Source organism: Borostomias antarcticus, assembly GCF_949987555.1.
Source record: "Borostomias antarcticus genome assembly, chromosome: 33".
Lineage (NCBI taxonomy): Eukaryota > Metazoa > Chordata > Actinopteri > Stomiiformes > Stomiidae > Borostomias > Borostomias antarcticus.
In genome coordinates, this window is record NC_140266.1 from 1,708,673 (window position 1) to 1,723,985 (window position 15,313).

The following is a 15,313-nucleotide window of genomic DNA, read 5'->3' on the forward strand; positions in this document are numbered from 1 at the left end:
TTCCTGAGACATGTACGTTAGAGAGAAAGAGGATGTGAGTGGAAAGATGGCGATGATTATGTCTCTTTTTTATCTTCATGCACCCTGACCACCGTCTGTGTGTGCTCAGGGACCGTGGCGAGTAAATGACTGACTGTACAATCAGCCACACCTCGGCCACAGATGAAAAAGGCCCCTCTGGCAGAGTGTCAAGTTTTATGGCACTGCACCTATCAGCTAGTCCACTACTATCTCCTCACCCGTCAAATCTTCCACCCACTCACCATGACCCAAATACCACAACCTGCACTCACCCACCCCCTCATCCACTCCTTGCACATGTACAATATGAATACCACTGTACCCTCTACACTAGCTGTAACCTTTACATGTGATGAATAAGCTTTAGGCATATGGGTGGTTCACAAGCTCTCCCTCTGCCCTGTTAATTCTCTCATACCTGACAGCTTGGGTCTGGGAGGCATACAGGTATGTGCTTATAGGAGGGGGAGAAAGTGAGAGTGTGTGTGTGTGTGTCTGGAAGATAAGAGTTCAGTAAACAATATCTTGTCCATTCTTTATTTAATTATAAAAAAGTGCTGCTAATAAAGAACATAACTTCTTATTTCCAAATGAACAAAGAAAAAGAAAGACTAAAATAATTTACATAATACACAAAATATATTTACATAAAAATCTAAACGGTTGCTTTGAAGAGAGCAAAGAAACGGTGATCGACCAGGAGATTACCTGGTGGAGGTAGGTCGAACAGGCTAATAACAATCCTTTCATCATTTCTACCAACAATTCAGGTAATTTCAAGTTCACACAAGTAAATGGAAGAATTCTCTTTAAAAATAACAATTAAGACTGACAGAATTTAGTAATGAACAACAATAATTGGTATACACGTTAGCTACATTCAACCCCATAATCAGAACTCAAACTTTAGATCCAGCCCAAAGTAATGAAACAATTGCAAAATAAGAACCAAGTTGACACATCTATTGGAGGGGGAATGTGTTTTAAGATAATAGATAACTGTCTATCTATTGTTCCAATGGCTACAGGTTACAAAATAGGCTAGTTTACATGTTTACTATGAACAAATTACTTTGGCAGATTGCTAGAACAAGAAAGGACAGGCATAACCAAACCATTGCTCTGGGCTGAACTAGGGCCTATGGCTCCGAACCAAATTTCAACTGTCAACTCCTTTTCAACAGTCAGCAGTCAAGGCATGAGGATTTCAACAAGAATCATGTGTTCAAGTCTGTGTGTGTGTGTGTGTGTGTACATGCGCAGCATCCAAGTCTATATAGTCCAGACCTACATGTAGGTCACACAAAATGTCCAGTTGTGCGCCTCTCTGCTCCTCTCCAACCAAAGTCCCGCGTCTCTCTCCTCTCTCCTCCGACTACCTGCGCAGCTGTTCCAGCCGCGCCTTCAGCTTCTCCTGCCTCTCCCTGAGCTTGTCCCTCCTGGCCTGCAGCCTGCGCCCCTCCACCTCCAAGCTACGGATCCCGTCCCTGGCCCTCTTCAGGATCACCACCTTGGACGCCTTGTCGTTCTGGGACAGCTCCGGGACGTTGTCCCTCAGTCGCAGGAAGCAGTTCTTCAGCTCGTTCCTCCGCTGCCTCTCCATCACGTTGTGGGTCCTCCTCCTCTCCTCCTCGTCCTCCACGTCCGTCGAGTGGCGGGACGCCCCCGAGCCGTGGTGGTGGTGGTGATGGTGGTGGCGGCGGCGGTGATGGCGCGAGGACGAGGAGCTCCGCCCCGAGTGGCGGTGGTGGGAGGAGTCAGAGCCGCGCGAGCGTTTCCTGTGAGACAGCGAGGACGAGGAGGACGCCGAGGACGGCTCGGAGCGGAGGGGGGAGGCGGGGCACGGGGCGGCGTAGTTGTGCTGCTGCTGGATCTCCAGGTGGTGGCGCTGCTGCTGTAGTCGCAGGCTTTCGCTTTCGTCCGCAGACTGGGACAGGGGAGAGGGGCTGGGGGACCTCAGCCTGACGGTCACCACATCGATCTCCTCCTCTGGACAACAAAAACAAAACACGGCTAGTTTAGGGCGGAGCTCACGGCTAGTTTAGGACCAATGAAAGGTGCAACTGTCATTTCAAATCGTTTTTGCTACACATTTGCATTTTGACATATCTAGGGCTGAAGACTAGGATGTTCCATCTAATCAGAGGTGGTTACTATGGTCGAGTAGCTAAAACAAAATAAAAAAAGTGGCGATTTAATCTCTGTGCTGGTAAATATGTAGCCTCTCTGTTTGTTGTATCTGAACTGTAGCATACGTGAATTTGTGAATTCAATCATACAAGTGAAGACAAACTGCATTAGTTCCTCTAAACTAAGGTTCCAATTTTTCAATGCATTATAAACTACACTGCATATATACTCAACTCACCAGAGTCACTGGACGAGTATGTAGAGAATTCCCCTCCAGTCGACCCGTAGCCAGAGGTGGCCTCGCTCTGCTCCTGGCTGTCCAGCAATAAATCCTCGCTCTCCAGAGCCTGGCACGCTAGCGCCGCGCTGTGGCAGTCCAGGGTAGAACCGGCGATCTCCTCGAATATGCTGGTGTCTATGTCCGATAGCAGCGGGCTGCTGGACAGAACAGAAGACAGCTTCTCCTCCAAAGCCTTATTATCCCCCAGGCAATGCCACAAACAGTCCTCCGGCTCCTCCGGCCGTGGGTGCTTGTCTCCGGTTGCGGCCACATTGCCGTTGTTGTCGAAAAAGTCACAATTCCAATTCAGTTGCAGGTCTTGATCTTCCAGAAGTATTTCCGAAACGTAACTGAGTTGATCCTCCTTGGAAAGGGGCTTGCTGGCGAGACCGGTTTTCATGGGTGGCGACTGGGGAGGCGTGGGCAGGGACTGCAGGTCTTTCATCAGACTCTGGCAGAACTCGTCATCGAATAGTAGCGGCTCCGAGTAGAACCAGTCTTGCGACTGGGAGAAACTTTGCAACATTTTGGCAGAATCTGAATGGAAAAAAAAGAATAGCAAAAAACCAACTTAATAAATAAATAACTCACTAGGGTACAGTGTAGTGACACGCACAGTGGCAGAGCACATTAGCTTCCCAAATGGTAGGTTTAGGCGTGTAAGTAAAGTGTCTAGCCTACTTAATGGTCTTGGTAGCCGGACTGTAGCCTACCGGCACAACAGAAGCTTTTATTCATGTTTACATCCTTCGCCCCGCCCAGATGTTCGTTCCTCACCCTCCACCCCTGACATCACCAGAACAGCTGGGGAACAACGTGAGCTTCCACAATGTACTTTTCCCCCCCTGGAACTCAATTTGAATACACCTAATTAAAGGACAATTAGAGAGGAATGTGAGATTTTCAAAGTCTAATTACTTTAGCTACGGATAGTCTATTGCAGAAACTGTACTGCTGGATGTATTGTAGACTATATAGGATATACACACACTAAAATAATAGGACTACACTTTAAAGCTAAGATAAGTCTGTCTTGTTATTGGGGTATTTCTGATTATTTAACCCCAAAACTACACACAAAGTTACTCGGTAACGTTGCTACGCCCATATCAGCCTTCAGTGGAAATATGCACTGCAGCAGTAGCCGGCAAGTGAAGCCACTGAAATAAAGTTATTCATGCAATGTGATGGAAACGGACATTGAATGGTTGGTTAACTGCTCACTTGTGCACTAATTCCACTGATGAGTAAAAATAAATAAATAAAAAAAATCTACGTTTTCTAAAACTACACCTAAAAGACTGCCCCAGCTCATGCGTTTAAGCAAAATGCAGATTATGTTATTTTAACACAAGAAACGTTACGTAATTGTGACTTTTGCTTCTAAATCCCACAAACGATGGGTTATAAAATCAGAAAATCAAAACGTGCTAATATCTCGCATGCAAATCACCAAGTACTCCCTAGCAGGCCAGAGCTGGAGGCTATTCCATCGTGTTTTGTAATATGTCAGACAAAGATCAAATGCAGGTAACGTGAAAGTTAAATGCCTCTCTGTCTTATCTCAAGCGTAAGTAGGCTGTGAGAGTGTCATGGGAATGAGGCACCGGTATCTAGCCGACAAAAACTATAAATCTTAGCACAGCTGTCATCATTTCTTACCTTTAAACTGAAGCGAAGATAAAAACACGACGATTATACAAGCTGTTGAACGACTAAACAAAGTAAGAAATTTAAAGTCAGCTAAAGCCAACTGTTTGCTATCTATAATTTTGCTCAGCGTTGAATTGACTATAGGTAAAACTATGCAACATTGTATCTCGTAGTAGTCCGTCTTCACTCACTACACCCGAACGGTGGGTGTGGCGGCGAGATCTATTTAACTATATATCACCACACCGCAACGGTATTCTTCCACAAAGCAAAATCGCGCCAAAACATTAATGACAAAACGCGACACTGTTATTAAAATATTCCGTTATTTCAATAACCACTACCGGGTATTCATTCATATATGTCTGCTCGGGAAATAGCGCAAGAACACAACTCAAGAATAACCAGATTGAAGCTAGGATCTATGTTGTCTAAGACGCGCATTGATATCACTCTTGCCTACGCATATGGAATTCCAAGAAAATGGTGGCGGGTAGCACAGATTCACACGTGTACTCTCAGAAAAGCCGGGTGCGTCGCTGGGGTAGTAGTAGCACTGCGGCATCTCCCTTATCGCTGGTATGTGAATGGGTTCAGGGGTCACGTTGTTGGACCCTTTCAAAAGATTTCGCCAGTCAGTAGATGTAGGCTATCGCCCCTTTCTTTACCGAACAAAACTAGGAATGGAAAATGGGGTTATATAACAGAAGCTGTGTAGTCTATATAGGCGCATCCGGCGCTACACGTGCACACTTCATGGGCAATCCCCAATCCCCCATTAAATAGTGGGGGATGGGTTCCGTCTGCTCCAGTTCATTTGACCCAACATGCGGGGACATGTTATAGCCTTGGATAAACTGGTTCTGCATGTCCATTTTCAGAATCTGGAAATATATCTCCTGGCCATAGTTAATAGCAAAATGGGCGTTTTTAGACTATTATTTGCGAGGCGTTTTTATTAGCTATAGCCTACCCTAATGATAGCATATAGCCTATTTCTCGGGAAAACATGTAGCCTAATGCAGTTGTGTGTACAAAATGCTTTCGGTATCCCGTGCAGTGTAAAAGCAGAGCCTGCAGATGAGCCAATTTACTGTAGGCTTGTAGTAGCCTCGCCTAATAGCTCATTCTCCAACGCTTGGCTGAGGTGATAGGAAATAAATTGTGGGTTAATGTGCCACCTAGAGGCGGCTTGGCTGACAGATTGGCCCACTGACTCCCCACAGCCGCGGGCACGGATTATCACTCCGCGTTGTCTGGGGTTCTTTTTATGAAGCAGCCAGCATAGTTTAAATATTCATTATGCAATCTTCCTCAAATTGTTGATGTAGCTTAGTAGGCGTAAGCCTAAGATAATGTTCCATATATGATTCATCAACGTGTGTAGTATTATTTTCCCTATAACTTACCCCTGAAGACTAAACAGAGTAGCCTACACTTCAGATAAATAAAGATTCCATTTCAATTCCTATGAAATTACACCCTGCATAGTAGGGTGTAATTACAGTAAGGCTGTGTGTGGACAGTTTGAACTAAGATTCAAACTGTCTACATGCAGCCTGCCACACACTGACCAAGAGCCTGTAACTCTCTAGCTACCAATTATCCTGACAGATGCAGCCCCTGATTTAGATGGAGCCCTGGTGCAAACTGAAGAGCCACGGTATGCCTAGGTCGTTTGGGTCAGACAGGAAAATACTTGTAGATAACTGTCTTTTCCCATGTGTTTGGAGCAGAACTTCCTAGGAGGCCAGGCAGTGAGGATCTCTTCATCCAAGGGCGCGTCGTATCCATGATCATTTATCCACAGAGGATTCATACCACTTGATGATGTCTTTAATGCCCTAACATTATCCTGTCAACGACGTCTTAGTCGACGGAACCTTACTTCTCCACTACGGCGAACCCCGAGCGACTTCATGTTTGTGTACATTTCTTCCAGTAACTTCTTTGATGTGGTGTGTGGCTCTTCATGGCTGTACCCTGCTTCTTGGTAGACATCAGAGAAACCAAGGTTCTGCCAGGAACAAGCAGAGGTTCCGCACCGAGCAGAAACATGGCAGCCCGCCATCCCAGACGCAACCAGAACTCCCACATGCCTATAGAAGGCTAACAGCACACAATGGAACAGTCTGTTGAGTTTAAAGTGGGGTATCATGTGAATCAAACATAGAACTCTGTTGTCCTCTTTTAGCTTTATGGAGTTCGTTAGCCACTAAATGTACATTGAGCTAGAAATAGGCCTACTGTACATCCTGTGCAGATAGGGAACCAGTATGTGAATGGTGTTCTGTGTGGCCAGGGTGGAACAGAACTCCAGGCAGGAGCTGACAGGAACTTAAACGGACAAAGGCTGGCTGATCTTTGTTTGCTCATATGAACAAAGAAATGTATGGCGACTGTCAGGTCGGGATAAGGGAGTTGACACAACCATACATGTAGTGCATTGTAGCCGGTTCCCACATACGGGGGCACCCACCCTCATAGGTAAGTCCACCCCACTAAAGTAGTTCTGACAAATCTGTTGCTAAATCTGGCCTGACCAGGGGTTGAGCAATATTGCAACTGGAATGCCTGAAAACTTGGGAAAATGGTTTGAAATATGTATTTCACTTAGCTGGGAGGACTTTGATGTAGATTATAACCAAAAAGAAAAACGGCAATTAATGTGGATGAAGATCTTAACTTGCAACCCCCTCGATTCCACTTAACAAACATGCCTCGCTTGGTATCAATTCATGTAAAGTGCAGACAGATACAGCCACCATAAAGTTAGCATTCAGCCTAATGTTGTGTGTAAATAATGTGATGAATGAACTGGTACATATCCTGGCATGCAGATTAAAGTGTCCCTGTTGACCGCTTGTGTGTATTCAGTGTTCTTCCAGATTCATGCATTTCTAAGTAAACTGAAGTGGCCCCCGACTAACCTCACATTACCCAGAAGCCATGAGGCTCAGAGTGTCCGTTCCTCATCCCCCAACCCCCCCACCCCCTGCGGTCTGTTCCTGATAGGGAGTGTCCCTGTCGACCTTACAACATCTCGCTTTGGCTCCCCGAGATAACGGATAGGGGTGCGAGTGTGTGCGTGCGTGTTTTTGTGTGTGTGTATGTTGTGTGCCGGCACAGGAAGGGGTTGCAAATGAAAAAAATACTATCTTAGGTTCTGCACTTCTCAAGAAATCAGTCATTTCAACATAATGGTCTTAACGTATACACTAGTGGGTAATGGGGGGGGGACTAAGAGGAAGTGGTCTGTGCTGCCTGGGGCCGTGTGATAGGAGGGTAGTGGATGGTTGTGTTATACATTTCAAATGGGTAATGTCCATTGATTCTTGACTGTTTGTGCCATTTGGTTTTTATCACACGTCAATGGCTTTGAAAGATCTTTGCAGACTGCAGAAACGGTAGCACAGAAAGTAGGGACGAGAGAAGACGGACCAGGAGTTCATTCATGACTCAGTCAGAGGAAGCAGAGAGGAAGGAGAACTTAACTGTAATAACTGTAAGCTACATTCACATGTTCTCTTCCCCTTTCACTTAAATATAGACAGAACAATGTGGTCTTTAATGTTGCAATTTCTCAAGTGTCCCTTCCTATCCACGGACCCCAGATGACATATGATAGTCAGAGTGTCACCACTACTACTGCAGCTCTACTAACAGCTTCACCCACTGTGACATTGGTGACAACAACCGGTGATCGATTCCATCCACCTCTTCATTCTAGATTCATAAAAGTCTGGAAATTATTTACATAGGCCGACAAAGGCAAGCTAACTTGACTTTAAACTTGTTTCAAATAGCCTTAGCATCAAGAGAAATTGCTTGTGCATGTAAATAAACGTGGCTTTCTGAACGTAGGAAAGGTTATATTAATTGGGACATTTTCCAAATTGTAGGGGCCTTCATTTTACCCTATTCATCATAAAATAAGAGCCAGTGTGTTATCCCACTTACCAATGACAATAGCCAGACAAAATATTGATTAGAATCAATTTGATGTTTATTTTATAGCTTCAGATAAAGAAATATAGCGAGGGTTGGCTTCAGTTACGAAAAATATAGCAACGCTGCTATACCCAGTTACGCCAACAGGGACGTCCATCTTGGAGGAACTATCAGCGCTGCTTTGAGGAGTTTCACCAGCTACTCCACATTTCAGTAGTTACACTCACCCATCACCACTGAACATCCGGGTCACGGCACCATTGTAACCTATCTGTTTCGGCATGCCCAGGGTAGGATTAGAACCCAGGTTCTCCTGGTTGGAGGGCAGATGTGCCGACAGTTACGCCAATAGGCGTCAATATGGGACTTTGGGGATGTGGCAGTTGACAACCAAATTGATCTCATCTGTGTTGTTGTTGACACACCGAAAGCACAATAAAGACATCTGCCAACTTAATAGGCCCGAGTCCTTATATGTTTCAGTGTTGCAATGTAACAATGTCATCCCTGGTTGAACATTGTTGCCCCCAGCGGTCAATATTGCTCTGTTGCCCCTAACCTTGGTCAGCTGTTGAGAAATAATTCTTGCCTAGCCAGAGCTATCACGGTTTGTTTTAGCTCTGTGCCAAAGCTGGAGGAAGGTCTTGCTGCACCCCATTATCATTCTGAGATGGGGGCAAAAATGCCGCCACTTTATCCCCCCCCCCCCCCGCTAACGCTACAAAATAAACATCAAATATATTCGAATCAATATTTTTTTTCTCTATGTAGCCTATTAGCCTGGTATGTCGCTAGTCAGTAGTCGCGTAGACAGCTGTCTGGGCCAGGCAGGTCTGCGGGTGAAAGGTCAGCGCTCTGCGGTGTGTTTGCGGTCAGTTTTAGGGACCACCCCCGTAATGACTAGAGAGATTTCTAGGGGGAAAAGAGGGCGCACAGTGAGAAAATGAGGAACAGACCTTGACTCACTCACCAGCCAGTCCCACATAGACACACACACACACACATGGGCACACACACTTGTAAACCATAGGTTTTTGCTCGCCCGGGGGTGGATTTGAACCCGGGTCTCCCACAGTGCAAACAGTCTTAAACAGCTACACCGATGAAAAGCTAGCTATTCAACGGCATGGGTGGACAGTATTTACTAGGGGAGTGAGTTTAACTCACAACTCGCTGCCAACTCTGGACTCATGAGGACACTGTTTCACTCACACACATACAGACGAGGACGCACACACATAGACACACACACACACAGTCACAAAACCACACTGACACACAAACTGTTCCTCCAGTTGCTGTGTGCGACAACATCTGTTTCTGTGCACGTGTTGTCACCCCCTGACGGAGTGTGTTCTAAGACATCTTCACTGTTTCTCTGAGGGAGAGCTGGTGGCAGAGCAGCCTGGATGGGGTAGAGCAATCCAAGCTGTCGTTACGCTTCCCGAAAAGAACAGAAATACACTGCGAATGGCACAGGACTCCTCTATTGCAAAAGTGCCAACACAACAGTGACCTCTAACCTATAACGCCACAGTGAGCAGCGCATTCTCTCTGCAGACACCTGAGCATGCCACTGGGGGGCGAATATTCAGTTGATGTATTGATCCACCCCTGGTAATTGGCAAGAACAAGTATATTGGACCCATTTGGAAATGTAGACAGACAAAAAGAGACAGATGCTCTCTTTTTTTCTTTCTCTTTCTTTCTTTCTTTCTTTCTTTCTTTCTTTCTTTCTTTCTTTCTTTCTTTCTTTCTTTCTTTCTTTCTTTCTTTCTTTCTTTCTTTCTTTCTTTCTTTCTTTCTTTCTCTCTCTCTATCTTTCTCTCTCTCTCTCTATCTCTCTCTCTGTCTCTCTATCTCTCTCTCTCTGTCACACTCTCTCTTTATCTCTCTCTCTCTGTCTCTCTATCTCTCTCTCTCTCTGTCTCACTCTCTCTTTATCTCTCTGTCTCTCTCTGTCTCTATCTTTCTCTCTATCTTTCTCTCTCTCTCTCTCTCTGACAGACACAGTGAAGACATGGCGTGTGCCGACGTGGTGACAGGGATCAAGGAGGAGCGCGCAGGCGCAGTGATGTGGGGTGACAGGGATCAAGGAGGAGCGCGCAGGCGCAGTGATGTGGGAGTCGGGGAGGAACGGGAGGAGTCGTCCCGGCCAAGACACTCTTCCACGTAGAACTCCAATATTTCTAGGAAGTGTGTAAGGGGTGGGAGAGGGAGGGAATGGGAGCGAGAGTGACACAGATAGGGAGGGAGAAATATCGAGGTCGGTGGTGAAGCATTGCCGTGGTATTTATTTTTAGGGCTGACGGAGAGAGAGAGAGAGAGAGAGAGAGAAGGAGAAAGAGGGAGAGTGAAGGGACGAGAGTGCGTTAGCGGAGGGAGGGAGGGAAAGAGGAGAGGTCTGGGAGAGCTGTTCCAGATGCCAGCGGAGTCTCATGCCTGTGCGCCGGGGATGCAGCGGCGTGGCGAGCGAGTACGGAGTCCTCGCCATGTAGGGCAGATCGCTGGCCAGGCCCCCACGTCAGTCGGTGGCAGCACTTGACCCACATACACAACCTGACACCACACGTGCCAGCGACATTCACAACCTGGCCAGTTCCCTGCGTGGACTTCTGGGAAAAGCTGGCTCCAGTCATAAGAGAGCAGCTGGCATGAGCAAATGTCACCACACTGGCCAGTACTTGGCCAGGACAAATAGTGCCAACGGATCTATACTGCAAAGGACACCTGCAGGACGAACATGACAGGTAGCCTTCATACTGTGGAACTCTGGGACAGCAAGAGGACAAATACCAGCAAAACATGCACTATTATTCAAATAATGATTATTCAAACCAGCAAGATACAGTTGCGTTATTATGTAAGTTTATATAATGATTGGATCATGCATGTAGTTATGTATAGACAGCATGGCAGATATGGAACGCCATGGGCGGCGATGTCGTTGGAAAAAAGCCAAGCTTGCAGATTTATGAGTTTGTACCGGAGCAGGGAAGGGCCATAGTTCAGATTGAGATGATTTTCCTTGCATCTCACACCGTGTACTTTACACAAGCGCGTGCACACACACACACACACACACACACACACACACACACACACACACACACACATGTGATATCTCACCAAGGTTCAATTCCTCGGTGGCTCCGTATATGAAAATGCTGACAGTATGACAAGTATTACATGTCAGTAAGAACAAGACTGAGCTCAGTATGACAGTTAACAAAATCTATAATTAACCTCACTAACAATCTCACTGCATAGAAGTGAACCCTATATATATATATATATAGATGTATATATATATGTTAAAAGTGAAGTCCAAACCCCTCTAGGCTCATGGAGGCCCTCATATCGGTGTGGTGTGAGAAGCTCTAGTTCTCCGGAAGCAGCAGCTACAGGAGCACGATATTCGACATGTGACGACGAGGGCGACGGCACAACCACTGGCGGGACGGCGTCATGGTATCTCCCGCTGTCCCCTACAGCGACGGCGTCATGGTATCTTCCCCTGTCCCCTACAGCCACGGCGTCATGGTATCTCCCGCTGTCCCCTACAGTGACGGCGTCATGGTATCTTCCCCTGTCCCCTACAGCCAGAAATGTACCCATCACCCCCCCCTCCTCCTCTCCTCCTCCTCCTCCCTCGCATATCCAACCGTTAGCCAATCAATACAGCTTTGTCCTATTCAGTGTTTGATTGCTGTGCTGAGTGCCCCCCCCCCCCCCCAGGCTGCCCAGTAATCAATGAGGAATGCATTGAGACGAAGGATAAGCTGTTTTTAAATGCCCCCCCCCCCCCCCCACCCCACCACCACCTCACTGTCTTCTCCTATCTGCCCTCCCTCTCCTCAGAAAGGTGAAGATTGAATAATCTGCAGGGTCGTCATTCACGGTCGCCTCATCAAGGGGTTAGTGGGAGATTAGCCTCAGAGTCAAATAGCATTTTAAATGCGGTTTCGTTCTCCCGGAGAAATCCAGTGTCGTGAAGATCCCTGTCATGGATCTTAATCCGGGCCGTAGATTTCCAATGATGTAACATTTCCACTGGTCCACATTCTTATTTTCTCTCCGCTGTTTTGGCTCTGATTCTGCCTTACCCCCCAACTTCAGAAACTGGAACACATCTGTTCCTCACTGCCCAGCACCCTAGACCCCCTACAGTTCGCATGCAAACCCGACAGATCCACAGAGGAACGCAATAGCTCAAGAGGATAGGATAGCTCACATCCTCTCGCTCACAAGAGCAAGGGGAACATGTCAGGTTATGTGAGACTGCTGTTCATTGACTACAGTTCATCTTTCAACACTATAACCCCACCCAGACTCAACACCAAGCTCAGGGCCCTGGGGCAAAACGACGCCCTCTGCAAGTGGATCCTGGACTTCCTGTCAGACAGACCCCCAGGTGGTGAAGGTAGACAACCACACCTCATCCCCCCTCACACTCAACACGGGAGCCCCCCAGGGCTGTGTTCTGTCCCCACTACTGTACTCCCTGGACACCCACGACTGTACAGCCATCTTTGAATCCAACCAGCACCATCGTCAAGTTTGCAGACGACACCGTAGTGACAGGCCTGATCACCAACAACGATGAGAGGGTCTACCTAGAGGAGGTGAGGCTCCTGACCCAGTGCATCCATCCTCAAAGTCCGGACTTCGGTCGGGATCCGGACCGAACCACAACTGTTTCTGAACTCTGAGCATTGGCATTTTGAAAAAGTCATTTTGAAGCGACCTTTCCTCAGAATTCAGAGCTAAGAACCAACATAATCAATGGGATGAAATTGGACAGTAAGAGAGGATACAGGAGGTGAGGAGATAAGACAGTAGATGAGGAGACAAGAGGTGAGGAGACAGGAAGTGAGGAGCCAGGAGGTGAGGAGATAAGACAGGAGATGAGGAGAGTAGAAAGAAAGAGAAGAGAGGACGAGAGGATACAGGAGGTGAGGATATAAGAAAGGAGGTGAGGAGACCCCCCCCCCCCCCCCCCGGGCTGTTTATTTATTTACTTATTTATTTATTCGTGACATGTGACAAATAAAGAATTCTTGGTCTTGAATCTTGGACTTTAACTTGCATGTTCTCTGCTTCTCTTTCAATATCATAGCAAATTCAATTTACCGTGCTCAATCAGAATGAATTTCTGACTTCAAATTCTGCAAACAAGAATAGATGATTTTGCAACTTAAATCTATCTTGATCTAGTTCTGCTGCCAGCCTACTCACTGAGTAGCATGGTGTGAGGTTTCAAACTGTTACATCTGTTTCTGAAACGTTGAAATAGTCATTTCTCTCTGTCTCTCAGCCCTCCCCCAACCCCACCCTCTCTCTGTGTGTCTTCAGCTCCTATTAACCACCAGGAAGTCAATAGGTTGTGCATAAATGTAAATGAATGTGGACCCTGCCCCTAGCAATGACACGCACGCACGCACACACACACACACACACACACACACACACAATCACAGTCAGGGTCCGGATTCACTGACACTGCCTTTTCCTTTTCACCAGACACAGGGCCACACTGCCCCTGGCCCCGCTCGAAAAAACATCCGTCGTCAGCCTCCCAAAGCTGTTGTCTTAGGCTCCCTCCTGCCCAGTCTGGATGATTGCATCACAATCCCAGAGCAGGATGTGGGAGTTAGAGCCCAGATACCAGTGAATACAGGCTATGGAAAAACATTTCCAGCTGTAGACTCCCAGTGGAATTACTATTGTTTGAGTGTAGCGTGGGGAATTGGATAATAATGCATTTATACAGACACACATCATGGGTTATGAAAATAGGCCTGGAATCTGGAATGAATATCAAACATCAAGACACGATGCCTCATGGATACGTGGATGTGACACACTTACAGGAAATAACTCACAGGAAATAACTCACATGATATCCAGCTGGCTTGGATGGTATTTATCTAGTTTTTTTGTGTGACCACGATTACTGTACTCTGTGGGATGTATTGGAAGAAGTAGGGCTCCCCCTTGTGGATGAAATAAAACACTGCACCTTGGAATCCCTTCAGATTAAAGGCAATGAGCCAGTCATACAATGAAACCATTGAAGTGCATTCAAAAAGTATATTCTCAGAAGGTCAGCGGGTTAGTCACATGAAGCTGAAGTACCCTGTATACTCATTATTCATCAGCACACAGAAAGCTCTACCCTCAAGTTATACTGGGTCAATTCAAAGGCATTCCACCCAGACCACAGCAACCCAACAGCTAAACTCAGGCCTCCATGTCTGAGGAGAGCAGTTTCCTATGAAGATCATGCTCGTCTCCATCAAAGGAAATGTACTTTCTCAACACTTGTAGTCAAGTAAAGAAAATGTATTCTATCAAAGGAAATGTACTTTTCAACACTTGTAGTCAAGTAAAGAAAATGTATTCTATCAAAGGAAATGTACTTACTCAACACTTGTAGTCAAGTTAAGAAAATGTATTCTATCAAAGGAAATGTACTTTCTCAACACTTGTAGTCAAGTAAAGAAAATGTATTCTATCAAAGGAAATGTACTTTCTCAACACTTGTAGTCAAGTAAAGAAAATGTATTCTATCAAAGGAAATGTACTTTCTCAACACTTGAAGTCAAATTAAGAAAATGTATTCTATCAAAGGAAATGTACTTTCTCAACACTTGTAGTCAAGTAAAGAAAATGTATTCTATCAAAGGAAATGTACTTTCTCAACACTTGTAGTCAAGTTAAGAAAATGTATTCTATCAAAGGAAATGTACTTTCTCAACACTTGTAGTCAAGTTAAGAAAATGTATTCTATCAAAGGAAATGTACTTTCTCAACACTTGTAGTCAAGTAAAGAAAATGTATTCTATCAAAGGAAATGTACTTTCTCAACACTTGTAGTCAAGTTAAGAAAATGTATTCTATCAAAGGAAATGTACTTTCTCAACACTTGTAGTCAAGTTAAGAAAATGTATTCTATCAAAGGAAATCTTTTATCTTACTCAACACTAATAAAGTGTGACTTACATACTGTATACCCCAAACAATAATTCATTTGTTCTCCTCAGTGCTTAATGACTTTGCTGACCTTCGGTTGAGACAGTTTGGGTCTGACCTCTGGCTGACCCCACCAGAGCTGATGCAATACTTGAGTCACATGCTGGTGTATTCAACATTTATTTATTTTCATCATTTTAAAAATGGTTGAGGACAATCAAAATATAAATACATCTCGCCCACTCACAAAATAGGCTGTCTACAGCACCAGAATAACACACACACATTCTTGCTCTCTCTCTC

At 45.6% G+C, this 15,313-nt stretch overlaps 1 protein-coding gene across 1 annotated transcript; it reads right to left on the reverse strand.

Moving 5' to 3' along the window:
* Window positions 1-554: 554 nt before the first annotated feature.
* mych (myelocytomatosis oncogene homolog) lies at window positions 555-4,219 on the reverse strand. The gene is made up of 3 exons (XM_084460552.1): window positions 4,094-4,219; window positions 2,390-2,968; window positions 555-2,010 (listed from the first exon to the last, which is right to left on the reverse strand). Exons 2-3 carry the CDS (start codon window positions 2,955-2,957, stop codon window positions 1,397-1,399), a joined length of 1,182 nt encoding a protein of 393 aa, XP_084316678.1. The 5' UTR covers window positions 2,958-2,968; window positions 4,094-4,219; the 3' UTR covers window positions 555-1,396.
* Window positions 4,220-15,313: the final 11,094 nt, after the last annotated feature.

Coding starts and splice junctions, on each gene's coding strand:
- mych (XM_084460552.1), bottom strand. CDS start 2,957: ATGTTGCAAAGTTTCTCCCAGTCGCAAGACTGGTTCTACTCGGAGCCG. Junction 2,011..2,389: donor ATACTCGTCCAGTGACTCTG/GTGAGTTGAGTA, acceptor TTTGTTGTCCAG/AGGAGGAGATCGATGTGGTG.